This window comes from Malania oleifera, chromosome 10 (assembly GCF_029873635.1).
Source record: "Malania oleifera isolate guangnan ecotype guangnan chromosome 10, ASM2987363v1, whole genome shotgun sequence".
In the NCBI taxonomy this organism is placed as follows: domain Eukaryota; kingdom Viridiplantae; phylum Streptophyta; class Magnoliopsida; order Santalales; family Ximeniaceae; genus Malania; species Malania oleifera.
In genome coordinates this window covers 39,750,126-39,776,898 of record NC_080426.1, presented here as the reverse complement: position 1 = coordinate 39,776,898, position 26,773 = coordinate 39,750,126, and the positions used below count along the sequence as shown (strand labels likewise).

The 26,773-nt window shown below is 36.3% G+C and overlaps 1 protein-coding gene across 1 annotated transcript in view; it reads left to right on the top strand.

Moving 5' to 3' along the window:
- The window catches only part of LOC131166965 (T-complex protein 1 subunit alpha-like), a 37,085-nt gene extending 13,541 nt beyond the window's left edge, over positions 1-23,544 (top strand). The window contains exons 2-8 of the mRNA XM_058125661.1: positions 3,490-3,576; positions 4,463-4,597; positions 4,875-4,979; positions 7,427-7,555; positions 7,631-7,734; positions 22,326-22,416; positions 22,520-23,544. Coding sequence (XP_057981644.1) covers positions 3,490-3,576; positions 4,463-4,597; positions 4,875-4,979; positions 7,427-7,555; positions 7,631-7,734; positions 22,326-22,416; positions 22,520-22,603 — 735 coding nt within the window. The 3' untranslated portion in view covers positions 22,604-23,544. The remainder of the gene's footprint in view (positions 1-3,489; positions 3,577-4,462; positions 4,598-4,874; positions 4,980-7,426; positions 7,556-7,630; positions 7,735-22,325; positions 22,417-22,519) is intronic.
- The last annotated feature ends 3,229 nt before the right edge of the window (positions 23,545-26,773 follow it).

The following is a 26,773-nucleotide window of genomic DNA, read 5'->3' as shown; positions in this document are numbered from 1 at the left end:
TTTAGATGGATAATAAGTGGTTCTAGATTCATATCCTTCTTAATATGCATCAATGTACCCTTCATCTCGTTTTAGGATAATTACAGTTTATCAATTATGAAGGCTTTATGGAACACATCATTTACGTTTATTCCTTCTACCAACATGTGTAATCTTAAAAGTCATAAATTAATATGAGCATCGATACAATATTATATAAATTAATATGAACATATTCTGTTTGACTGTTTGCTTGGCTCCAAACATTAATAAAATAATAAATAAATAAAATGAGGCATTGATGGCCGGGCCCCACTCCCTTTCCTTCCATTTATGGAATCCTTTTGGACCTTTTAAAACCACGTGTGCACCTTATTCACATGGTGGGAGTGGTGGGACCCTTCTCTCTCTCTCTCTCTGCAATTACTTTTTTATGTTAAGTATTTTTATAATCTCATTAATTAATTAATCATTAAATATCGACCTTATCAAGCTCCCAAAATCGACCTACCTCCAGGGGTGGCAAAACGGGTTAACGGACCGGCATTAATTTGGTGCATAGTGACTGAGAAGGTTTCAAGGATCTAGTTGGTTGTGCTTCATTGGCTTGGCCTTCATCATATCTAGATCTTCCTTTAGGGACTAACCCTATGTCTGTTGCCTTTTGGGACTAAGTGATTGAGGGAGTAGGAAAGAGATTGGAAGGGTGGAAGAGGGCTTACTTATCATTTGGGGAACATCTTACTCTCATGAGCGCTTCTCTTTCTAACATTCCAATTTTAATCCCTTTTTAGAGTTCCCATGAGTGACGAGGTTTTTGGAGAGGATTATGATGGAATTTCTAGGTGGAATAAGAGGGATCATTTTGTTAGTTGGGATGTGGTTAGGACTTAGGAGACCTAAGTCACCGGGGGGGGGGGGGGGGGGGTGGTGGTGGTGGTGGTTTGGGCTTGGTAACGTGTTATCTAAAAATACCTCTTCAATTGAAAATGGATGTGGAGGTTCACCCTGGAGGCTAACTCCCTATAGTACCAAGTTATTAGAAGTATGGACTTCATCAGAATGGGTGGGATATTGGAGGAAATGACAATGTTTCTCATAGTCCCTGACAGTTTGTTTTCCAGGTTGCTTGTTTGGTCTTTTCTATAACTCAGTTTAAAGTGGGTAATGGTAGTATGATTCGGTTTTGGGAGGATATTCAGGTGGGGAGGCTTTGCTAGAGCTGTTTGGCACCTCATCTTTTTACATTATCCATGATTCATAATGCACCAATCACAACATTTTTCTTTTCAGATGGGGGCTCTCTTTCTTGGGACTTCATGTCTTTAGCAGTTTTAATGAAAGAGGGGTTGATGAGCTTACTTCTTTATTGAGTGTGTTGGATTTTTTTATTCCTCAAACAAAGGGAGATGTTCAGATCCTTTTTTTCTCAATATTTCTTTGCTCATATTTTGAAACCTTCAACTTTGAATACTTCCCTTTGTATCATGTCGCTTGGAAGGCAAATGTACCTTTTAAGACCTGGGTTTTCATTTGACCCTGACTCTTAAAAGGATTAACACGAATGACTTAAGGGGGCCTTACAAGGCAACCCATTCAGATGCATGTATATTTTTATGCAAGTCTAATGAGACTAGTGTGCACCTTTTTCTTCATTGTTGGGTGGCAAGATAAGTTTGGAATGCTCTTTTCCCTTGTTTTGGTGAAGCATGAGAGGCTCTGCAAAATGTCTATGATTTCTTATTAGCATGGTTTTAAATAACGGCTGCGACCGTTACATAATGGCCTTATGTAACAATTTTTGGGTTACCGATACCGTTACATACCGCGAAATCGCTAAGAAGAAAAATCACAGCTGTAGTGACCGTTGCAGACCGTGACCATTACGTAAAGGCCGCTACGGCTGTTACGTAACCACTACATGACTGTTACACCAAAAAAATATTTTATTTTTTACTTTTTTCCTCTCTTTCATAAATTATTTTCAATATACCATGTGGCGAGAGGGGGAAAAGATTATAATGAGGATGAGAATGATACAAAATTTACTATTTCTTTAAATACTCACAAGAGATGCATTAATTAACAATTTGAAAATACTAAATTGTCAGGAAAATATTTTATTTTGATAATATTAATAATGTGATATTTATGTTCTATATTTTTCAACTACAACCTTCTTTCTTTTCTGGCTATTTTATATTTTTATTATTCGTATGTCTTATGTGTCTAATAGGTTAATGGAGTGTATAATGTATTTTGTTTTATTAATTAATTTAGCACACATACGAATTTATCACAGATAAGAACAATGAGAAGCATAAATACGCACACACACGTAATTTTTCTATCAATGGTGGTTTAAAACAAATGTAAACTTGTTTCCTTTACCAATTAATTTAGTTACTCAAACTAAAGGATCCAAAATACACTAAAACTCTTTCTAAGAAGGGCTAAAAGCTTAAAACATGTAAGTACGCTAATATGCACAAGGTTGTGCGTGCTTCAAAAAAATTCACGGCCGTTACACCCACTTCCCGTTATGTAACATCCGCTACTCCCGCTTCCCGTTACACCCGTTACCATTACGTTACGCTGCCCGCTACAGCGATTTAATACCATGCTTGTTAGTGAGATTTTGAGGTTTTTGGAGAAATAATTGAGGGAGAGCTTTATTGACTTTTGCAGTGTTTGCCGTTTTTTGGACTCTATGGCTCCATTGGCCCAAATGGAATTCAAGAATTTTCAAGGCTCAGATAACTTCTCCACCTTTGCTGTGGGATAGAGCTACCTTTCTTGCTTCTTTCTAGGCACATTCATTTGGGATTTTTGGGGGGATGCTGCCTTCCAGTCTTCAAAAGGATTCAATTGGAGTTCAGTGTGATTGTACTTCGCTGAATTGTGGAGGATGTCTTATCCTCCATATACTGCACTCCTGTTCATATTGCAATGAATTTTTTTTTTTTATCTGTAAAACGTAGTCTCTTATAGACTAGTGCACCTATGGGTAGAGGTTATTAAATTAACATTAAAGGTTGCGGGAGGGAGAGTGGTAGACCTAGAATAACTTATGGTTGAAGTAAGACTCACAAAGAAAGTCTAAATGTTTGAAGCGCCTTTTTTTGTTTTCTTTCTGCTTTGGGTCTCTATTATAGAAAAAGTGTGTCAAGAATTGGTCCTTTGTTCATTTTAAAATACCCTTGTGACAAAGGAACATGTTAAACGAAGTCTTCTAGGGAGCTTGAGCAAACTAGAAAGCAGCTGTATTTGACTTGTTCCCTGAACCTACTTTGGTAGTTTTCTATCTGATACAACTAGTTACTAATATCTTAAAGTTTATTTGATATAGGATTGTTGTAATAACAGTTGGCTCCAGATAGCACTATTGACATTTTAGAATTTTTGTTATGTGTTATGCTTCTACTTAATGTATCCAATTCACATCAATATTTAAAGTCCATTCTTTAGGTAATAAATTTCTCTCCAATGTTGCTTAAAATGTTGTTTCAGTACTTTGTGGAGGCTGGAGCAATTGCTGTGAGACGTGTTCGGAAAGAGGACCTACGCCATGTTGCTAAGGCTACAGGGGCCACATTGGTATATATATCTTAGTCTCGATATGCTTTTGAAACTTAGCTGTGATGTTTTTTGTGATTTTGTTTGCATGAAATTGAAGGTTGTATATATAGCTGCTGGGTGGAAAACAGGCTCTAAGATATTGCTCCTGCATGCTATAAGCTATGCTTGTGCATCTTTTAGATCCTCTTGAATGTTGACGCTAAATATTTAAAGCAGGAAGGGTATTGGATTTGCTGGTTTGATGTTGTATTGGTTGACAACCAGGATGCTATTTTTTAAGTTTGCATTAGCTTCTCATTTATGAAGTAGAGTGATGACAGAATGTGCACTCTTCCCTGTAAACTTTGGCCGGTGGATGAGACTGTTGGACAACGAATTTCTTAGACACTGAAGACATGCATAAACACTTGCACATGCTACAGTTTCACACGTCTCCAATTTATGTAAGATTATCTGGGACTTAGCTTAGCTATATGAATCTAGTCTCCATTTCAATAAGCTTAAAGAATTTACTTTTCCCAAATGCAATTGGTCTTAATTTTATTGGCAAATCTGAATCTCCATCCTGATGGACCATTCTCTGCTCAGTTTCCCTCAGTGCAATGTTTGGGCTGTGAATATTTTTTGAAACTAGAAAAAGGTGGGGGTGGAGGTTTACTTGCACCTTCATTTCGTGACTGACTTGGAATTACTTGTGATTTCTCTTTATCCTTTATTTATTCAAGTTTGTGTATCTTGGAATTACTTGTGTTTTCTTTTTATCCTTTATTTATTCAAATTTGTGTATATTGTAGTTTGTGTGTGTGTGTGTGTGTGTGTGTGTTTCTGATGCTCTGTTCTAAATAATTTGAGCAGTCTACCCAAGTTATCCTTTTTATCTCAGTACGCATTGATTGGTTTGCAGGTCTCAACATTTGCTGATATGGAAGGCGAGGAAACATTTGATTCATCCCTTCTTGGATCTGCAGATGAAGTTGTCGAGGAGCGCATTGCTGATGATGATGTGATTATGATAAAAGGGACAAAAACTTCAAGTGCGGTATGTGGTGTTTTAGTTAAAGTCTTGGAATGTGCTACTTATATACTCTGGGGATTTAAATGTTATGAATTTTGGGTTCTTGTAAAATACCTATCTCTGGTAGACATATCATCAACACAAGTGAAGAAGGCACATGCTAGATCTCTATTAAAGCAGTATTTAAAGGAGTTGCTCAAATTGCAATTTAAAGATGCATAACTGAAGTGTACTTTAAATAGTGCTGAGTCATGTATGGAAACTTTATGAAAATATCTGATTCTTATTTCATATTTTTTAGGTCTCTTTGATCCTTAGAGGTGCCAATGATTATGTGCTCGATGAGATGGAGAGAGCCTTGCATGATGCATTATCTATTGTCAAGAGGACACTGGAATCCAATTTGGTAAATATGACCGCGCTTTTAACTACTTTGGAGTGCATTTTAAGTTTATATTTATTCTTGTTATTCTAAGTTTGTGGCTCCTTCTAAGAAGCTAGGTTCTTAAAACATAATGTTTTGTTTAGTTCTATGAACCTTGAATATAATCTGGGTCTTCTTAGAATAAACTAATAACTTAAAATTTTTTCGTTTCTTTTTGAATATCAATCCATTGTGTTCATCATTTATTGTCATTTTTTGTTATGCTGCTTCATCTGTGAGGTGGATTTTCTTATCACTTTTATATTTAGCAAGGAATCATTTAATTTATTTCTTAAAAGAGAGTTTCCTGTGGTTTATATTCATGATTCCATGGATGTTCTGTTTGGGATTCTCTTGATATCCTGCATCTTCTCTTCTTATTGGCTGTGTTTGTCCCTTTCTTGCCCCTTTTTCCATATTTTAAAATTATTTTCAACAAATTTAGCGTCGTTCTATTGTGAGTTATTATGGTTGACTATTGCTGGTATATAATCTCTATACGAAATGCCGACATGGATAGAAAAAGAGTGGTTTGAATAGGATCAATCAGTGTTTGAAGTGTGTTTTTGAAGCATGCCTTGAGGCACGCATTGGTGCATTTTCAGCCATAAACACGTCAAGACATACTCCCAAATGCAAATTTCCTTTTAGGGGCATGCCTTTTGGGTTTGCGTGTACACCTTAGTCGAAAATGCTCGCCTTTTAAACCTTAACACCTAAGGCAAATGCCTTTTAGTACCCATATTTTAACTTATATTTGAAAATATAAAAAGTATTAGAAATTAAGAATTAGGGCACAAATGCCCCTCTCCATTCGTGTGAGACTGCTCTTTATGTTTGACAAGGCAGTTTCTTCGACTGGACCATTGATCTTTTCCAGAAATACTTCTCTGGCGAGACTGCTCCTCTGAATGGACCATCGTCTCCCTCTCTCTCTCTCTCTCTCTCTCTCTCTCTCATGGGTCTTTGAGAATCTCTCTCTTGCCCCTATGGGTCTATGAGAATCTCTCTCTCACCCCTATGGGTCTTCGAGAATCTCTCTCTCTCGCCCCTATGGGTCTTCATGAATCTCTCTCTCTCTCTCTCCCTCCCTCTCTCTCCCTCAGGGCTCTCAACATCTCTTCTCGAGGTTCATGGAAATCCCAACTGAACTTTGAAGTTTGAAGCAAGGCGAGTCTTGGTACAAAAGGTGACTCTCTTTGAGTTTGACTGGAAGTGAGGTGTGCCCTCTTGGTCCAGTAGGCTGCTATCCTCTCTTTGACCTTGATTTTGTAATGTTTATTTAAAAGCTAAAACTTTGAACTACGAAAATTGTTTAGAATTTTGTAATTTTATGAATTATGCTTATCATTTACATGTTTTATTTGAGTTCATGAGCTAAAAATGGGCCCTATATAGGATTTAAGAATTATGTTTTATTTTTTTGTTATTGTTCTAAATTTTTCTACTATACATAAATTTATTTTCTTTATTAATTAATTAAAAGTACAGTTCCAAAAAGCTTACACCTCAATAGCTTGAGGTTTGCATGCTGCCTCACTGGGGTAAAATGCCTCACCTTACGCCTTCACTGTTTAAAAGCTGGAATCAACTAACATCAACGAAAACATTGTTAAAATATGCCACCAATGGACTAATATAGTGTTTGCATTCCACATGGAAGTGATGTTTATGGATGATTTCCATGGGATATTATCCCAATATTGGAGTGATCAACTAGGTTACCAATATGATGATAAGACTGCAGGCACAAAGCAAGCCCAAGCTAGGAACTTGGGTATTTGGCAGAGATGCATTGGCTTGAAATGGGAAAATGACATGGAGAGAACTTTGTGTATGTCTTCCCCTATTGTGTCTATCGCGAGCTCAAGCTCTTCCATGGTTTTGTCCCTTTGGTTATTACTCAAACTAGCAATGAGGCATCTATCAATATTGCAAATTATCAATCTGATAGTGTCAAGTAAAGCAAAAAAGATCGGTTTATTAAGTTTTTATTATGCAGTGCTGGTGTCTGGGTATGTTTCTAACCTTTTTGATGCAGTCATTAAATCCTGTCTTAACCAAGATACACTTGTTTTGAGATTTTATTTACAAAATTATAATGATTTCATTTTCTTGTGTTGTATGAACAAACTCTCATTGCTGGGAATGCGATACACAAAAAATGTGTGGTCTTTGTTTGCAGCATTTGATGGATCTAGTTTTGGCATTTTCCTAGATCAAATATAAAAAAAAAATTGAACTTATTTGAGTGCCAGTCTATTCTCACTGTTTGCTTTGGACAGCTTGCCTTTGTTTTCTCCCACTTTTTTCAACTAATGGAAGTAGAAAAAGAAATGGAAAATTTTCGACGACGTTTATTGGCCATGTCTTCAACCATCAGCTTTGCTTGTGTACGCTCACTGTCATTGTGAATTCTGGCATTGCAGGTGGTAGCAGGTGGAGGTGCAGTGGAGGCTGCCTTATCTGTGTATTTGGAGTACCTTGCAACAACTCTAGGATCTCGAGAGCAGTTAGCGATTGCTGAGTTTGCTGAATCTTTATTAATAATACCAAAGGTATTGTCCAACTTCATGAGATACAAGCTTTTCAAGATTTTTAATGTGAGTGATTGTGATGAATATCTGGTACAGGTGCTTGCTGTCAATGCTGCAAAAGATGCAACTGAGTTGGTTGCAAAATTAAGGGCTTACCACCACACTGCTCAAACCAAGGCAAATAAGCAGCATTTATCAAGGTATTACTGTTGCTGCTTTAGTATATTTTATTACCATTTCTCGTAATTGGGTTTCTTTGAAAAATCTTTTGGATGAGTTTATTTTTAGATTAGATCTGCAATATTTTAATATTTTATTTCCTCAATTAATTTTATAATTTTTTATTTGTGTGGATTTACAAACAACTGCAGTTTTCCACACATGCTGATTTTGAGTCCAATGGTTATAGCCATTCTATTTCCACTATTTATAGTTTGTTTGCTTTACGGTTGGGTCAAGTTTGAGCATTTATCCAAATGGTTGCCCATATGATGGTATCTGCCAACCATATACTAGGTGGTGCAACATGATATAACTCGTCCTGGCAACATCAATGGATAAAATTATTCATGTGTGCCAAGAACAGTTACAAGAATCAGCAACAGCTGTCATCTCCCCCACATTGAAGTGAAAAAACACAGAAAAAAAAAAGAAAAAGAAAAAGAAAAGAAGAAGAAATACAAAAATCAACTATTGTCCTCAAAATATACAGTGGATGCCTTACATTATCCTCTTCTGAGGTCTAACATGATTCCTGTGGTATGATTTAAATTCGGACAGGTATATACACTTTGTAGTTACTAGGAAAATGATGGAATGAAAGAATCCCAATGATCTCTTTGGTCATCACCTTCAGTTGCACTCGCTTCACCTCCAAGTCCAAAATCTTTATTCAAATTCTCCCCCTAAATATTTTTTTCAACCGCACCATCCCCTAAAGATGGTTCAGTTCATGCGCTAAGCTTATCAAACTTGTAGTTCTGAAGAGTACTGCTTTTATGAATCAGAAAGCTTTCTTCATGCTGGTATGTTTGAGGTTGCTTAATCACAGAAAATTGCTATTATTCCTTAAAAATCTTGTCTTGCATCCCTTTATAGCAATGAAGGAGTTGGGTGCCAGAACCAGAGTCCACCATTTCCATGAAATCATGGTTAATGCTTTATAATGGATAACCATTGACTGGCAGAGGCCAGTTTCAGATATTAGTGGGCTGACTAATTTTTTGTTCAGTCATCTGCCCAGGTATAGCCCATGCCCTGGTGGTTGTTTGCTTGCTTAATGCATGTCCCTTGGGCAGTCATCATGGGCCTGGCTAAAAATGATCTTCTTTTGGGATGTGGGCAGGGCCTATCATTTTTGCACTATGGCCATTTAGATGTGAGATCATCTTTTAAAAGACAAAGGTGTAAGGCGAGATGTTTTAACCCTTAAGAGTTGAGGCATAAGCCTTAAGGCATTGTCGCGTAAACCTTTTGAGAAATTTATTTTTAGATAAAAATATGTAAATAAATTACATATATTTTTTAAAAAAAGAAAAATTAAGAAAATAAAAAATATAATGTAAAAAAAAATCAGATATAATTTGCAAACTATTCGTTGGCCGTTCAAAAATTAAATTGAATTCATTATGTAAATCTCTAAATCGTGACAAGAGATAGCCATATCGTACAAGGTTCAAATTATTTTAACGTTACAAGGTTCAAATTATTTTCAATGTCTAAGATACAACTTAATTATTTTGAGAAGGTTAAGGTTCAAGGGTTTTAGAAATCAATTCATATTATGTCATTCCTTTTATATAAACGTAGAGTTAAAATTTTCCAGCCAAATCTAACTTGAGAATCACACACCCAAAATGCCGAAGCCTCAACTAAAAAGGCACACAAGGTATACCTTTTGTAGCCTCTAGGCATAATGGGTTAGCCTTTTTGGGATTTGGTATTTTAGATTGAGCCTCAAGGCATTTTAGGCATGCCTTGCCTCAAGGTCAGTCTCGATTGAGCCTTTTAAAACATTGAAGTGATGTGAGTATAAATGTTTGTGTTTTTATGTAGTTGCCAACTGGTCAAATCATCTATGAACCACAATGAATCTGGCTATTAAACAATTAATGATGACTCTTAATGTTGCATATTATATGGTGGCTGGCTTCAATTTTTGGTAACTGGGGTGCTGTTTAGTAAGCCTATTTTTTGACCTGATCAAGCAAACATGTTAGACATCGTAGCCCTTGGAGTATATACGTGTGCCTCGCAGCAGATATACAATGTAGAGTTAGAAGGGGGGGGGGGGGGGGTGAATGGCTCTTTTCACGTATTAAAAATTTCTCTCTACAAAACAATAGTCTTGGTAAGATGGCAAACAATTATATCACAATGTACTAAATATAAATCATGCACAAAACAAATAGTAAAATAAAGAGCAGGGAGAGAAAAACTTAACATCGGGTTTTAACGTGGTTCGGCACCAAGCCTACGTCCACGCCTTAGCACCAAGCCAAGCATTCCACAATCCACTATACGATCTCCTTCACCAGCGGAGAAGCCTTACAACTAGGAAACAAATCCCTACCGCTCTCACCAAGAGCCATAAGGATCACTAAGATGCCTTGCAAGTTCGGTTCACAAAGAATCTTTACAATAAGATGGGTATATAAATGATGTTCCTCAAAGAGCTGATTGCAAATACAAGTCAAACCTCACAAAACTCTCTCAAAGATTGAATTAAACAAGATAAATGAGAAAGAGAGAATTTGAGCACTTGTGAATGAATAAACAAATATGCAAAGTGCCTAGGTTTTGGATTCAAAGATATTTTTCACTATTTGCTTGTATAAATGATCAAAACCATCCTAAACAAGTCTATGAATTTGCTTTTATAGCCAAAAAGCCCTTATAGCCGTTAACTAGCCTTTGGGAGCAACTCCCAAACAAAATAGCCGTTTTCTAATAGTTACAGTGCTGGGCACGAGGCCATTGGTCGAACATTCACTTTCTTTGGTCGACCATTCACCCAATGGTCGACCATTGCCCTGCACTGGTCGACCATTCACCTGGTTTGTGAGGAAAAATAGCTACTGGAATTGCTGGTCGACCATTCCCCTGTTCTGGTCGACCATAGCCCTGAATCAGAAAAAGTCATCAACATAAAAGTTGTGGGATTTTTTCTTAGCTTTCCATAGACACCAAGATCGTCCTTTTTGGACTCTTCTAGCAAAAGTTATGTCCAAAATACCGAAAGGTGTCTAGGACTCAAGGCTGCACTACGTTAGTTGACGATTGCTCTATTTTTTCTTTGACAAAAAGCCTTTTAATGATTTAAAATATTCTTGGACAAAATTATATGAAATGTATTAAGTCTAATGAAGATTAAAACTTGTCCAAGAGAGTTTTCTTTTGAATATAAGATATCTTGTTTATGAAAACACATTTGAAAGCTCGTTTCAATATCTTATATGTCAATATGTCCTTCAATGAAAAATATGCTTGACTTCTTGAAGTTTTTGGACAAAAGACTTGTTTTGATAAAATTGGGACTAAGTATGTAAATGTTTGTAAAAGCAAGATGTTGAAAACTTGTCCTTTTGAAAAACAAATTTGAGTTTAGGATTCTTTTAACAAACTCTTTGATTTTAACTTTGAAAACTATGATTTGAGTTTGTGACTTTTAGTGCAATCCTATAAACTCAAGTGTCCTAGTATGCATGCATTGACTCAACTCTTGCTTAGAAATTATGCAGAAACAAAATGCAAGAGTTACAACAAGTTCCTATCACACACAACCCTTATTACAAATATTTCAATTATGAAGCTTCCATCGGTTGTGCTTGGGTTCATTCGAGTACTTGACCTTTTGATCTTTCCTACTTCGATCGTCAACTCGGTCCAATCTTCGCATTCGATCCAGTACTTCATGAATGTGTCTCACTTGTACCTGTACTAAGCATAATCTGCAAAGATAGAAGACAGTAGGAACAACAAGTAGGTTAATATCATCAAAACACAATAAGCCATGATAATGTAGTCATCAAGGCTAACATTCTCCTCCTTTTTGATGATGTCTAACCTATTAAGAATTTTACTTAATCTTTGCATTTGTATTTATACTAACCATGGCTTGATATGCAAAGATAAGCTTACCTAGAACCACTAATGGGTTGTTATCATCAAAACAAGACAATTAAGCTCATGTAGCCTCTAAAGCTAACATTCTCCCCATTTTTGATGATGGCAAACCATTGGTGTTCTCCTATGGGGTATAATTTAAAGCTTCCCCTTAATTTATCCATATTCTAGATTGAGACTAAAATATGCTCCCCCTTACTATATGCATATCTATAATTTGCTCCCTCTTACTTTATGCATATAAGGTTGAACTATATTTTTTCATATCTATTAGAGCTTTAAACATGCACACCATAAAATAGAAAGTTCATTTAAGATAAGGCAAGTAATAAGCAAGTTGAACTTTCATTCAACCATATGCATTCTACCCCACGTGCATTTCACTTCTCCCCCACACATCTTGTTCCTAACAAAGAACACCAAATAACATTCTCTTAACAAAGAGGACACCAAACTATCTTCTCTCCCTTTGATCATCATCAAAAAGAGAGGCAAAAGTTCATTTTACCAAAGAAGGATTTTCCCCCCTTAATCTAAAGATATCATGGTGGTGAGGCGAGTGTGTGCTAGATACATATGCCAAAAAAAAATTTGCTAAACCATAACACTTGAAAAACCAAGAATGGCTTTCTTGCAAAAACTTGAATGATGATGTCTATGAATTATACCATATGATGTAGATCAATCATTTAATGCAAATTTTCCAGAAGTTGTTATGATTAGCTTTCATTAAAGCTCAAGTCAATGTATGAGATATGTTTTGCAATGCTTGAAATCTACTATATATCCAAGCAAGAGCATATATCATCAAAACACATCATAGCATGCTTTTAAAAAAAATCAAAACCTTAGAAATTCACAAGAGAAAATAAGGTTTTTCCAATTACCAAGCTTGGAGCACATGCTATTTCATCCCATAAAGCAATAGGCAATATTTTCAAAAAGGAACCAATTTATAAGATATACACACAATTTAAAGCATCACATTGGTTTTATCATTTGAACTTATCAATATTGGCATAAGAAAATTTCCAGCAAAATAATTTGAACAAAATACAAAAACTGGAATTTTCACATTTTGAGCTCAATCCTAAAAATAAGTGTTTTTAATTTAGCACAACATAAATTCTCTTGGTCAACACTTACTCTGTTTCACCTAGGTTTCTTCCTAAATCCTATTTTCTAATCCTAGGTCCTAAGGAAACAATTCAAGGAATTGATGTGATTCCTTTTGGTACCCATTCCTCCTTGGGTGCCAAGGGGTTTTTCTTCACTACCCATTCCATTTTCCTTGCTTTACCTCTTTCTCCTCTATAAGGGCAAAAATATCTAATATGATGCTTTCTTTCACAATATAAACAAATTTTATTTTCGTGTGAGGGTCTTGACTTATTTGCACTATTTTTGTTTGTTGAGGCATACCCATGTGATTTATAAGAGGTTTTCAAATTCTTTTTGAAAAAGTTGTTTCTTTTAGCTCCTAAGAATTTATTTGAATTTTCTTTCCCTCTTGTGATTTTGCCATGATCCTCTTTTTTCTTTTTCATGATAGAATTTTCTTTCACAATATTTGCCATTTGATTTTTCAAAATCCCTATCTCTACTTGAAAAGATCCATGGTATTTTTGAGCATTTGAAACAAGCTCTTCATTTTTATTTTTCAAAGAGTTATTTTCTTCTTTTAAGATAGAACAAAGATAAGGTTCCTTACCCTTATATTTTGACAATTTTCCTTCCAAATTTTCTATCTTTTCTTTCAAAGTTTCATTCTCTTTTTGAGAATTTTAGATAAGGTCCTCATCTTCTTAAAAGAATTGTTTTCTTTTATCAATGAGGATTCCCTATATTTAAACATGGCAAGATCTTTCTCAAAAAATTTGTTCCTCCTTTTTGATGAAATAAGATTATCATACAATTTAGCACAAGTTTTTGCTAATTCATCATAAGGAGTATATTCATCATCATCTTCTGAATTGATTTCTTCTAGTTCGTTTGCTACGAAGCAAAGTGCTTCTCCTAGTGTGTCTCGATGAATAGCACTAGATAAATCTAAGGTGAGGTCATTTTCTTTCCTAGGCTCTTCATGGGTGCTTTGAAGCATATCCTATATTTCTTTTGCAGTTTCACATCCACAAACAATCATTCAAGGCACAATAAAGAAAATGTTTTGCTTTAAAATTGAGCTCTACTAACCTTATTTCGCTTATTGATAGCTCCTTTATTTCTTTTGGTTCCCTTTCTTCATTTTTGAAGATGTAGTCTCCTTTGGAGATGATTTTCTGTAATTCCAAGTTGTAGGATTGAATGAAGATGGCCATTTTATTTTTCCATACTGGATAGTTGGAGCTGTTGAACAATGAGGGTCTTGCCACAGATTGTCCTTGGGAGGAGGTACTCGCCAAATACTCCATTTGATCTTTACACTCTGGATTTTACACCGTTAAATGCAAGCGTCTGGCTCTGATACCACTTGTTAGACGTCGTAGCCTGTGGAGTATATACGTGTGCCCCGCAACAGATATACAATGTAGAGTCAAAGGGGGGGTGAATGACTTTTTTCGCATATTAAAAATTTCGCTCTACAAAACAATAGTCTTGGCAAGATGGCAAGCAATTATATCGCAATATACAAAATATAAATCATGCACAAGACAAATAGTAAAATAAAGAGTAGGGAGAGAAAAGCTTAACACCGGGTTTTAATGTGGTTCGACACCAAGCCTATGTCCACGCCTTAGCACCAAGTCAAGGATTCCACATTCTACTATACGATCTCCTTCACCGGTGGAGAAGCCTTACAATTCGGAAACAAATCCCTATCGCGCTCACCAAGAGCCACAAGGATCACCAAGATCAAGATGCCTTGCAAGTTCGGTTCACAAAGAATCTTTACCATAAGATGGGTATACAAATGATGCTCCTCAAAGAGCTGATTGCAAATACAAATCAAGCCTCACGAAACTCTCTCAAGGATTGAATCAAACAAGATAAATGAGAAAGAGAGAATTTGAGCACTTGTGAATGAATAAACAAATATGCAAAGTGCCTAGGTTTTGGATTCAAAGATATTTTTCACTATATGCTTGTATAAATGATCAAAACCATCCTAAACAAGTCTATGGACTTGTTTTTATAGCCAAAAAGCCCTTATAGCCGTTAACTAGCCTTTGGGAGCAACTCCCAAACAAAATAGCCTTTTTCTAACAGTTACAACGCTGGGCACGAGGCCACTGGTCAAACATTCACTTTCTTTGGTCGACCATTCACCCAATGGTCGACCATTGCCCTACACTGGTCGACCATTCACCTGGTTTGTGAGGAAAATTAGCTATTGGAATTGCTGGTCGACCATTCCCCTGTTCTGGTCAACCGTAGCCTTGAATCAGAAAAAGTCATCAACATAAAAGTTGTGAGATTTTTTCTTAGCTTTCCATAGACACCAAGATCATCCTTTTGGACTCTTCTAGCAAAAGCTATGTCCAAAATACCGAAGGGTGTCAAGGATGCACTACGTTAGTCGACGATTGCTCTATTTTTTCTTTGACAAAAAGCCTTTTAATGATTTAAAACATTCTTGGACAAAATTATATGAAATATATTAATTCTAATGAAGATTAAAACTTGTCCAAGAGAGTTGCCTTTGAATATAAGATATCTTGTTTATGAACACACATTTGAAAGCTCGTTTCGATATCTTATATGTCAATGTCCTTTAATGAAAAATATGCTTGACTTCTTGAAGCTTTTGGACAAAAGACTCGTTTTGATAAAACTGGGACTAAGTATGTAAATGTTTGTAAAAGCAAGATGTTGAAAACTTGTCCCTTTGAAAAACATATTTGTGTTTAGGATTCTTTTAACAAACTCTTTGATTTTAACTTTGAAAACTATAAATTGAGTTTGTGACTTTTAGTGCAATCCTATAAACTCAAGTGTCCTAGTATGCATGCATTGGCTCAACTCTTGCTTAGAAATTATGTAGAAACAAAACGCAAGAGTTACAACAAGTTCCTATCACACACAATCCTTATTACAAATAATTCAATGATAAAGCTTCATCAGTTGTGCTTGGGTTGATCCGAGTACGTGACCTTTGGATCTTTCCTACTTTGATCATCAACTCGGTCCAATCTTTGCCTTCGATCCAGTACTTTGTGAATGTGTCACTTGTACCTGTACTAAGCATAATCTGTAAAGATGGAAGACACTAGGAACAACAAGTAGGTTAATATCATCAAAACACAATAAGCCATGATAGTGTAGCCATCAAGGCTAACATTCTCCCCCTTTTTGATGATGTCTAACCTATTAAGAATCTTACTTAATCTTTGCATTTGTATTTACACTAACTATGACTTGATATGCAAAGATAAGCTTGCCTAGAACCACTAATGGGTTGTTATCATCAAAACAAGACAATTAAGCTCATGTAGCCTCTAAGGCTAACAAAACATATGTGGTTGACTGTCAGCACTTTATGAGATCTGCTGACTTTCGCAGAAGCATTTTTTTTTTTTTTGTTTTCTGCTTGAAGTTTTAATAGAAAGTCACCTACTAGACCAAATGTTTGAACTTTTCAACTTGTGAACCAGCCCTCGGTTGAGTTTGGGATCCAGTCAAATTGAGAATTCTCTCATTTCTTTGGGTGTTAAAAATTTAAAGGATTTTATGGGGGCCCCGTTCCAGCCTTGGGTCTTGCGAGACTAATTTCTTTGCTTCATTTTTGAATACAAGGACCTCCAGTTTAGGTGTGCCAGGCAAATGATAACTAGTGGTAGGGTCGTCATTGCACAAATGAAGAGAAGATGCAGTAAGGATTGAGAGTGGGATGGAATTTTTTGGGTGTGTTTGTTTCAGTGGCTAAGACTGAGGACAAGACAGGACTGAGCTGGACAAAATTTGACTGGCTATATCTATTATCCTGTGCCATGTTTGGATTGCAACATAATTGCATAGACTAATTATTCAAGAGGCCACAATACCTTAAATTTTGGTCAAACTTGCCTGTGTAGTTATGGGCATTTCTCTTGTACTTGATAACTGAAACCAGCTGCAAAATCCAAAATCTCCATGCACCCAAAAAACCCAAAACGTACCTCTCCCATTCCCATACTGCAAGTGCTGAAAGGCTCCACTCCTCCACTGAAGGCCAGCTAAAACCCCTGCTGCTCTTCATGCATTTAAATTATTTATCCCATACTGCATAATCCATCCATCATTCCATATGGAACATGATGGGCATTTCTCTCTTATTTGACATCTCTTCCAAAATCTCAAATCCTCACCCCACCTCCCTAATCGACTCTGCAAATCTCCCCTCCCCCTCTCGCTTACTCAAACAAGGTTGTAGATGCATATATACTAAAGGCAAATAAATAGTAAAGCATTGACAATTGACATGCACCAGCTATTTGCCTAAATGACACCCAAATTGCCAGAAAATCTCCTTTGACACTGAACTGAAGCTTCAAATTGCTGGAAAATATGGCTTCAAATTGGCGCCGGAAATTTCTATGATTTGCTTGGCTATTCACTTTAAGTTGATGCCATGAAATATGGCTTCAAATTGATGCTGACAATTTCAACGTTTTGCTCGGCCTGATCAACGTCACAACATGCTAGGCGATTTCAATGATCTGATTCGTGCGTCAATTCCCATGATATGCTTGGTGATCTGCTTCAAATGAATTCTGATGGCAATACATGCTCAGCTCAATGCCAAACCAGTCGATTTCCACAATCTTGACGTGCTCCACATCAATTTCGACAAGATCCAGCAGTTTGAATCTTTGAAGCTTTCATTTCCAGGCTTGAGATGAAGACATGGACAGCAGGAGGTGGCCGGTGGGGGTGGGGTGGAACTGGCCAGTTCAATCCTACATGAAAAGGCTAACCCTCTTTTCTTGGCCAGTCCAATTCTGTTGTTATGTTGCACAAACATGGGTCAAGAATTCTTAACCTAGCCTACACTACAGTGATGGACCCAGAAATTTTTTAGACAAAAGGAAAGAAAGAAAATACAAAAATATATAAAGCAGAAGTTTTCAAAACTAAAATTTTTTAAGTTTGAAATAGAGACCGCTAATGTATAACATAAAAGCTCTATAGACATCAAGCCATTGAGGTATTCCTTAGAGAATATTTTGAATGATTTTTTACATTCTCTAATTTAACAATAATCTCTTCACATAATTTGTGAATTAATATTGCTAATATAATCATAGTATTTCATAATTTTAGTGGGGGCATAATCACATTTTTAATCAAAATATTTATAATTTAATATGTAATATATTTTTTTTAAAATTCCTGCAGGGGCACTTGCCTCCACTAACTATGACCTAGGGGTCCATCATTGGAACCAAATGCATCCTTTATGTCCAAGTACACCACTGATAACATCTATATGGAGAATGGTGCCCAGACAGCATTATATTTACCAGTTCGGCATGCGCAAGAATCTGTAGCCAGATTGCTCAATAATCTCGTATTAGTCTGCAGCAGGGGAAGCTGGGTGTATGGTCATCAAAACTGTGAGTGCAAGCCCAATTTGTAAAGGTCTTGGCTCAACTCTTGTTGGGTATTGTTTGGATTGGTCCTCTCAACCTCATGGTCTTGCTTATAAAGGGCACATCACAAGGTTTGAGAGTGGCTTGAGGCCAAACTCGTACTTGGCCAAGTTACCCTGATTACGTACTCGATATAAGATTGTGACACAATGCCTAGAGTCCTTCCAAAGTGGGTGAGGCGCATTCTTTTGTTGCAACAGATTTTGTGATTGTTTGCCATGTTGAATACAATTTGAGCTTTTCTTTAGAGAACATCTTTTGGGGTTTGGGCATGGTTCTCTAACCCAGACAAAGAGATTGAGTTGGTCAAACCGGTCACATTGGTGAGAAGTGTTTAGGGCTGTGATATCAGAATGACACACACATTGACACATAGACATAGACACACAAGCATGTATATTGTGCAAAAAGTTTTATTGCTGTTATTATTAATATTATTATTAGGAGTTAAATAAAGGGAGACCATTTAATTCAATAAAGAATTTACATAAAAGCTAAAGTAGTTAAGGGTTTGATTAATTCATATGCATTTTTATATTTATGTATGCTAGTATATGTTTGTATAGATATGTAAACTAAAGAATTTATATAAAAGCTAAAGTAGTTAAGGGTTTGATTAATTCATATGCATTTATGTATGCTAGTATATGTGTGTAAATATGTAAACTAGCACCTAGTGTTCAAGGCTCTCACGCCATCGTGCTTTGGGGAGGGCAAGTATATGCAGTTTTACCTCCATGCTTGAGGAGACTCTTTTTTGGTTTGAACCTCTGAAACCCAAGGGTAGACTTTTTCTAATCTATATCTTTACCAAAAGGTCTAGTAGTTCAATAGAGAGAATCCATCTGGAACTCTAAAAAAAGGAGGAGGTCCTACCCTTCCCTTATGGCAATACCTAGTTCCTTTTGTAACATAATATAAACATAGTTAGAACTCTCTTCAACTGGCTCAAGGCTAGCTAAGTGGATTCGTTGCTGATTCTTAAACTCTAGTTGATGGATTTGCTTCATTGGTTCCAATAGTGGCAGCTGCGGAATCTGCTATTGGGTCAGCCAGTTTTGTTATTACTTTCCGAGTCCAAGGGGCTATTGCTGTAGAATCTATTAATAGCATTCAAGTTAAACATGACTCCTAAAGAGTTACCAAAACACGAAATTCTCTTTCTCTTCTGTCTTTTTGATTTTGACTTGGTTGGCAGAGTCATCCAGTATCTACTAATTCCATGAAAAGTGGAAAGTCTTCGACTAAACCAAGAATCATTCATCCTTTTCTCTAGTGCTTGGATTTGTGTGTAACCCTCTAACTGCTAAGCTCTATTCGACTTCCCATCTATCTGATTCTTTTTACCTGCTTTCTCTCTTGTTTTTTCTTCTTTCTTCCAAGCATCTTAATTAGCTCTTGAAACCAAAGGATTTTTTTTGTCTAATTAATAAGGGAGCTACTTTCTCATTCATAAATCCATCTTTTTTTATGCTGCTAACTCTCTGTTTAGTCCTACTTCTGGTTCATTTTGTTACTAAAAATGGAGGAGGAAGCTCGGTACCAAAGGCTTGGCAATCCTTGGTAGAGCTTATTCATGATTTCGTGTTGAACTTGGCAAATGAACAAATAGGTGGTCTTTTTGGAAATGTTTAACAAAAGTTTCCCCTTGTGTCTTGGTCAATTTTACTTTTTCCTTATTTTGTAATCCCTAGGGTATGATACCTTTTACCTTCACAATTAGTAAATTTTATTCTATTTCCATTGGATGTAACCATGAGTTGATGGTAATGTTAGAAGCTAGAACCCTGACCATTGGTTTAGTGTTAAGTGGTTTGCCCCACTGTAATGTTAAAGTCTAGGGTTCTAACCTCCACAACTACAGAACACAATTTTCTTGGTGAGTGGTTGGGTCAACCCAGTTGGTTCACCAAGTTAGGCTGATTTGCCTGGGGTTAGCCAGGCTCGTCATTTCTGGTTTCATCACATCAACTGAATTTGTAATGTTACCAGTTCTAGTCTAACCTGGTTAGACCAGCCTGTTGGCTTGGTCAGATCCAAGTTCTAAAATCATGATTTTGGGTATTAGCGGATTTTTGGAATCCAGTAGTGGAGGATTGTGAAGAGATTAGTCAGTTGGAAGGGTGCCTTTTTCTCTTTTGGTGGTAGAATTACACTTATCCAAGCTTGTCTCTATAGCATCCCTTTGTATTTTTAATCTGTTTTTAGAATTATAGTGGGAGTCGCAAGCAAGCTTGAGAGAATGATGAGGGATTTTTTGTGGTTTGGTTTTTTTTTTTGGGGGGGGGGGGTGTCATATGAACTATTTAGTAAATTGGGCGGGGGTCTGTAGTCTAAAAAGGAGGGGGGGGGGGGTGTTGGGTCTTGGTAACTTTGTGTCTAAAAACACTGCTCTTTAAGCTAAATGGTTGTGGTGCTTCCCCTTGGAATATCATTCCCTATAGCATAGAGTTATTCGCAGCAAGTTTAGGTTGGATGAGAATGGGTGGGATACCAATACTAGCTTTCTTTGGGGAGTCCGTGAAGGTCTATTTCCCAGATTTACTATATTTTTACCCCTCACACTAAATTTGTAGTGGGGAGGGGATCCCAAATTTTTTTGGAAAGAACCTTGGTTTAGGAATGATTCTTTTTCCATTTCTTTTCTACGTCTTTTTAGATTATGCTTTGAGCCAAACAAACCAGTCTCTTGGAATCTTCATTTCAGGAGACCTCTGAATGATAGGGAGATGGGGGAGTTGTCTTCTTTGTTGTCTGTATTGAAAAATTGCAAATTATCCTAAGGTAGGGATGTTCGTTCTTGGTGTTTGGATCATTTGGGGGGGGGAGGGGGGGTGGGGGGGATGTTTTATTGTAAATCATTCTGAGTTTTTGATCTATTCAAATTATCCCTTTCCTCTTTATTTTTGTTATTTGGAAGGTTAAAGTTTCCCCCAAAAATTCAAGCGTTTACTTCGTTGGTTGTGCTTAACAAAATTAATACTAATAACTTGCTGCAGATTAGGAGACCTTTGAAGGCTCTCTCTTCAGATGTTTGTGTGCTCTGTTATAGGAACTCCAAAACAGCCTCTCACCTCTTCTTGCATTGTGATTTTGCATGGAGGATTTGGAATAAATTATTCGGTGTTATGGAAGAGGGTTGGGTCTGCCCCTATTTAGTTGAAGATTTGTTAATCACTTCTTTTGCGGGCTTTGGAAGAAGGATAGGGCAGCTCTATGGAAGTGTAGTAAGTATGAGTTTTCTGGGGTCTTTGGTTGGAACATAATGTGTGGATTTTTTTCAGGAAGAAATAGACTTCGTATTTGGTGTGGGAATAGATTCAATTTTATGGTGTATTGGGTATGGAATTTTTAGAGAAGCTAACTTTATGGATTTAAATAGGGATTGGAAGAACTGGTTGGATTGATTCTGTTTTTTGATGTTTTAGTTTCCCTCTGGTTTGTTCCAGTTTTTTTTGGGAGATGCCTTTTCTCCCCCTCGTAAATTCTCTTCCTACTAATGAATTTCTTTTGCTATCAATTTTTTTTTTCTTTTTTCTTGTTTTAATAAATTATAGAATTCAGAACGTACGTTTAATAGCTTTTCTCCCCCTTGTAAATTCTCTTACTACTAATGAATTTCTTTTGCTATCAATTTTTTTTTCTTTATTCTTATTTTGGTAAATTATAGAATTCAAAACTTAACATTTAATAGCATTCATTCATAAGCCCTCTTGTTTTGTGGATGCCACTTAATCATTAGGCAATGCTTCAAATTGGAAACGTATTGCTATATTTAAAAACAAAGATTATGATGATAAAGTGATTGCCATTGATTGAAGAATGTAAGCATTTTTTAAAAAAATCAATTGCAAAATTGGAGTTATTTTAGCTTGTTAGCGATGGACAAATTTAGACATTGCATTCATTTAAAGTTGAAAGATTGTTATTTATAAGGGAAAGGAACTTCCTCGCGCATGCACAGATCTTTTTGTAATTAGGCTTTTGGTTGTGGAATTGCTGTTAATTTGTCTTCTCCTGCAAGTCATTCACTCTTTATCTCTCTGTTTGTTGATTATTTGGTTTTGTATCTTTTGCATCCTTTTGAATTGCAACAGCATGGGATTGGACCTTTCTAGAGGTACCATCCGTAACAACTTAGAAGCTGGAGTCATTGAGCCTGCAATGAGCAAGGTGAAGATAATACAGGTAAGATTATGCAACATTAAAATGCTAAACTAAATCTTGATGAGGCTTGGCTTTCAAAAAGTCCTGACTCTCTTGGTCTTTATTTTAATTGCCTGTTTGACAGTTCGCAACTGAAGCGGCTATCACAATTCTTCGAATTGATGACATGATCAAGCTTGTGAAAGATGAAAGTCAAAATGAGGATTAAGGTCAGTCTGTAAATAAATTTTGTCATTCCCTTTTAAAGGGACACAAATTCTGGGCTTTTTGGATGGGGAAACTAGAAAGTGATGGGCACAGAAGTTTGTCGTAGTTTTATCATTTATCACTGGTCATTGGTGTGCATTGAAGGCCCTCCCTTTTTTTGTTTTGTTTTGTTTTTTTTTTTTCCCATTTCGAAAAAGGTTCTAATGATATGGCCTCTTTCATTCTTTGTTGTGAAAAATTCTGTGCGGTTGGTTCTGCAAGTGGTGCAATTATCTGCCCCCTCTAAACAGTACGGATATTGTGTTACAGCAAATAGATTAATTTGTAGTTTTAGAAAATTAATTCATTTTTGGGACTTGGGTTGAGATTGACAAGGCTGAAGGTTTATGTTCTATTGGATGTCTACCATCGTTAATATAGAAACAGATTGGATCTCTTTGGGTTCTCCAAACTCCCAGACCAAGCATTCTAAGGACTCAAATCTGGGTATGTCATGTGACTCTGGTCTAACCAATTCACAGCATATCTGTAAGAAGAGGATGGGCTGCCTGTAAAAAAGGATTTAGGTTAACCTAAGTACAGAGTCCAGGCCAAATTTTATGATTACCTTATCATCTCATGACTGGACTAGCATGTTTTGCAATTCTAATCATTATTCTTCTGTTTGTGGATGTTGCTTGTATAAACCTGTATATTGTAGGAAATTTGGCTTTAACTATTCTCAATCTTGAAGAGTTTTTTCTGGGGATGAAAAAGAAATAGAATATAGCATGTTTCGTTCAGATTTTAGCTGCTCCTGGTTCTTTCTTCCCTTTTTCGTATTTTTGGCTAAGTTTTATCATGTGTTGCTTATGAACAAAATTGTTACATGTTATAAAAAAAAGACATCGCAACAATACTATGAAGCTTTTTACTGCTGCTGCTGCAGATTTTTTGTAATAATATTTTTATTCTTTTATATTGAGATTGTCTGTAGTAAACAGTTGTATAGCCCCAAATTGGATGGTTTGTATAGCCAGACATATGATTCAGGAATATACGGCAGCATACTAGTTATTTGGTCATAAAGCTTGACTATCTCGTCTCGCATAAAATGATCACACAAAATGTAATTCGCTCTTTCCGCGCCTCTAAGCCTAGCAGCTTGACCAATTAGCTAAAGGGTTTTCCTCGATGAGAAAAAATAACACCACAAAAGAAAAGATTAATCTGATTGTGTATCCATGTTGGGTGTTCCACTTCCTATTTGAATTGAAATTTGAACATGGAAAGGTGAACTCGATGGTGGGCGCTCAGATTTTGCACATTTGTGTTTGGTAATAAATTGACTAGGCAGAGTAAGAGTTGGGACTTGAATTGGTTTTAGATGCAGTAGTGTGTAATAAATTGCACATTAAGTTGTATGCCTGCCCATTGTCATTCATGCCCCAAACGTAAATGAGTTTGCTTAAGATCTAACTTTTTGAAAACAATAAAAAAGGAATTTGGCTTGGCTGTGATTTTGTTTTCAAAATTGAAGAAAAAAGGCCCACTTTTGTGGACTAAATATGAAAAAAGATTTCACTTTAGTGTATTAGTAGGTTTATGACTCCTATAGAGAAAGATGCCAGCCATGAGATTTGATAAAAAGAAAGAACCTTTTTTGTTAAGGTATTAAAATTTTCATGGACCTTTTTTGAGGTTTTAAAAATGTTACAGCTTTTACTAAGGTTCGGTAAAAAGATACAATCTTCCTGTAAAAGTCTTGATTTTGTATGAAATAAAAGGAGAGATTTGTATCGTTTCGAAAAATCTCAGGGTAGATCCTTGAAAATTTTAAAATCTTAAGTGAAGTTTTTAAAATTTGAGGAGAGGTCAATGTTTGGTTGATGTGTTTTGCTCTACATAATATATTATATTATATATATATATATATATATATATATATATAATCTGGAAAATAAAAAATGTGAAGTCAAAAGGAATGGAAAGGTGGGGTTGGATAAATGGTATATAAAATTTAACAATCCAAAGATGCATGTTAGTGTTCATAACCTTGAGCTTTGTATAAACAAAAAAATAAACGGCAGTGGCAGAGCATGGCAATTGGGCACACGTGACGTGTGATTCAGACTCACGTGGCCTCTTGTTCGTCTCCCAACACTCTTCAGTCGCCGGTTTTAAAATTAACTCATAATAATAATAATAAACACTCAATAATGCATGATTCTCGGAAGTGTTAAGGAGAGTCCAAAATAATTAAAGGTCAATCCACTATATCAGAATCTTATTTAAGTTTATTTTTGGGTGAAGCGTCAATTAGAATATAAAATTTAGAGGCATTTGAAACTAAAATTTGGTTCACACGTACTACTTAAAATCCTTATCACACCTAAAGTAATCATATCATCTCATAAATTTATCTAATTTTTATCTTGGTAGACGTGAAAAAATTCTATCTAAATCGAGTTCTTTTATTCCCTTATTCCTCAAGTCATGATTCGTGTTGGGCTCTCATTATATTGTATGTACTTAGGAAGGCAAACTTGTTATGATAAAAAACTCGTCACCCAAATGAAGTAGCACAGTGGGGAGAATTATTCAATTGTGTTTCGCTTATAAGAATTACATTGCTCAATTTTCATTGCGTCACGTAATCTAAAAGTCTTATTTCTGCCCCTTTTAAAATGCATCCCCTCGCTTTTTTTTTTTGGCATTCAGAGCACTTCCACTGTACTTTAAATAAATTAAATAATACTTTGTTACGGAATTCTTTTTAGAGGACGCCGCGTTTCAAAGCTTCCGAAGTCAAACGGGCGAATACACAGTACAGATTGGGCGTCTATGGGCGAATGGGAAGGGGACACGTAAGGGGCGTGCGTGATTCTGCACGCCGCAGCGTGGCTGCCGGTGGGTGACGCAGGCCACGTGCCCAAGGCGCTGTTTGCCCCTCCAACCCAACTGAACTCTCTCGCTCTGGGGGGGGGCCTACGGCCCATATCCCTCTGACAAACACGCCCTACGCGACGTAGCATGAGTTTCTGTCATCCGATGATCATACAAAAACATTTAAAAACTCACCGTCATTTTGACACTTGTTCAGTGGGGGGCAGTTTTGGTAATTTAACGGAAATAGACCCCTTGACTCCGAGTAAGAAAATGGGGGTGGGAGGCTTTTGAATTAGATGGATTTGTTCGTTGTATCTTCACTGTTACGTATGGATGGGATGGGGAAAAATTTTGGCTGAGGTGAGGCGGGGGAAGGTAAGGTCATACTCTATTGTCTTGCCTCTTCTTTTTATGTGACCAAAAAAAAATAAAAATACGTTTCTGTTCGAGCTTTTATTTTCAGCGCTGTTGAAATTAAATGGGATGCTATTTTAGAACATGCTTTTTAGAAAGTTAATTTTTGGGGGCATGATTAGTGCATGAGATTGGGTGGTTCGAATTTTTTATTTTATTAGTTTGAAATGTCGGAGTGCAGTTTGGTAATTCAGAAACTTCGAAAACTTAATTTCTCTTCTTTCAAAAGCGGTGGACTTGGATACGGACTATATGTGATGTGTATGCTGTACACACTCAACTTTGTTCGGACTCACTTTGACCCTTAGGGAATTCTAATTTTTTTTTTTTTTGGGGGGGGGGGGGGGTTTTCCCCTCTTTTAAAGGGCCCATGGGCCTAGTTTCCTACAATAACGCAACTTGGCGCTTCCACTATCGTTCATTTTTTATTTTATTTTATTTTATTGAAATTGTGTTGTTATTTTGGAAATTTCATTTCAATTAAAGTTCCCAAAGCTCACTTAATTGTCTAGCTTAGATCATTTGTCACAAAAATCCATAAAAAAAAAGAGTCAAATTTGATATATATCTTACCCCCTGTTTAGTCGAAACCTTAATAAAATTAACATTGGAATACCATTATACGCTTGGATGCTCACACAAAATGACCATGAGAATTGAATAGAAGATTTGAAAAATTTTCAAAAATACCATTTTAAATTAAAAAATTTGTTTTTAACTATTGGGTTAAAATCAAAGAGAGAAAGATAGAGAGAGATATAGAGCAAGAGATCTGGCGGAGATGTAGGCAAGAGGGAGAGAGAGACGGAGTGTAGGAAGAAAGGGAGTGCTTCGAAAGAAAGAGGAGGCTAACGAAGGAGAGATGGTGGTTCGGGGTCAATTTTGTGTG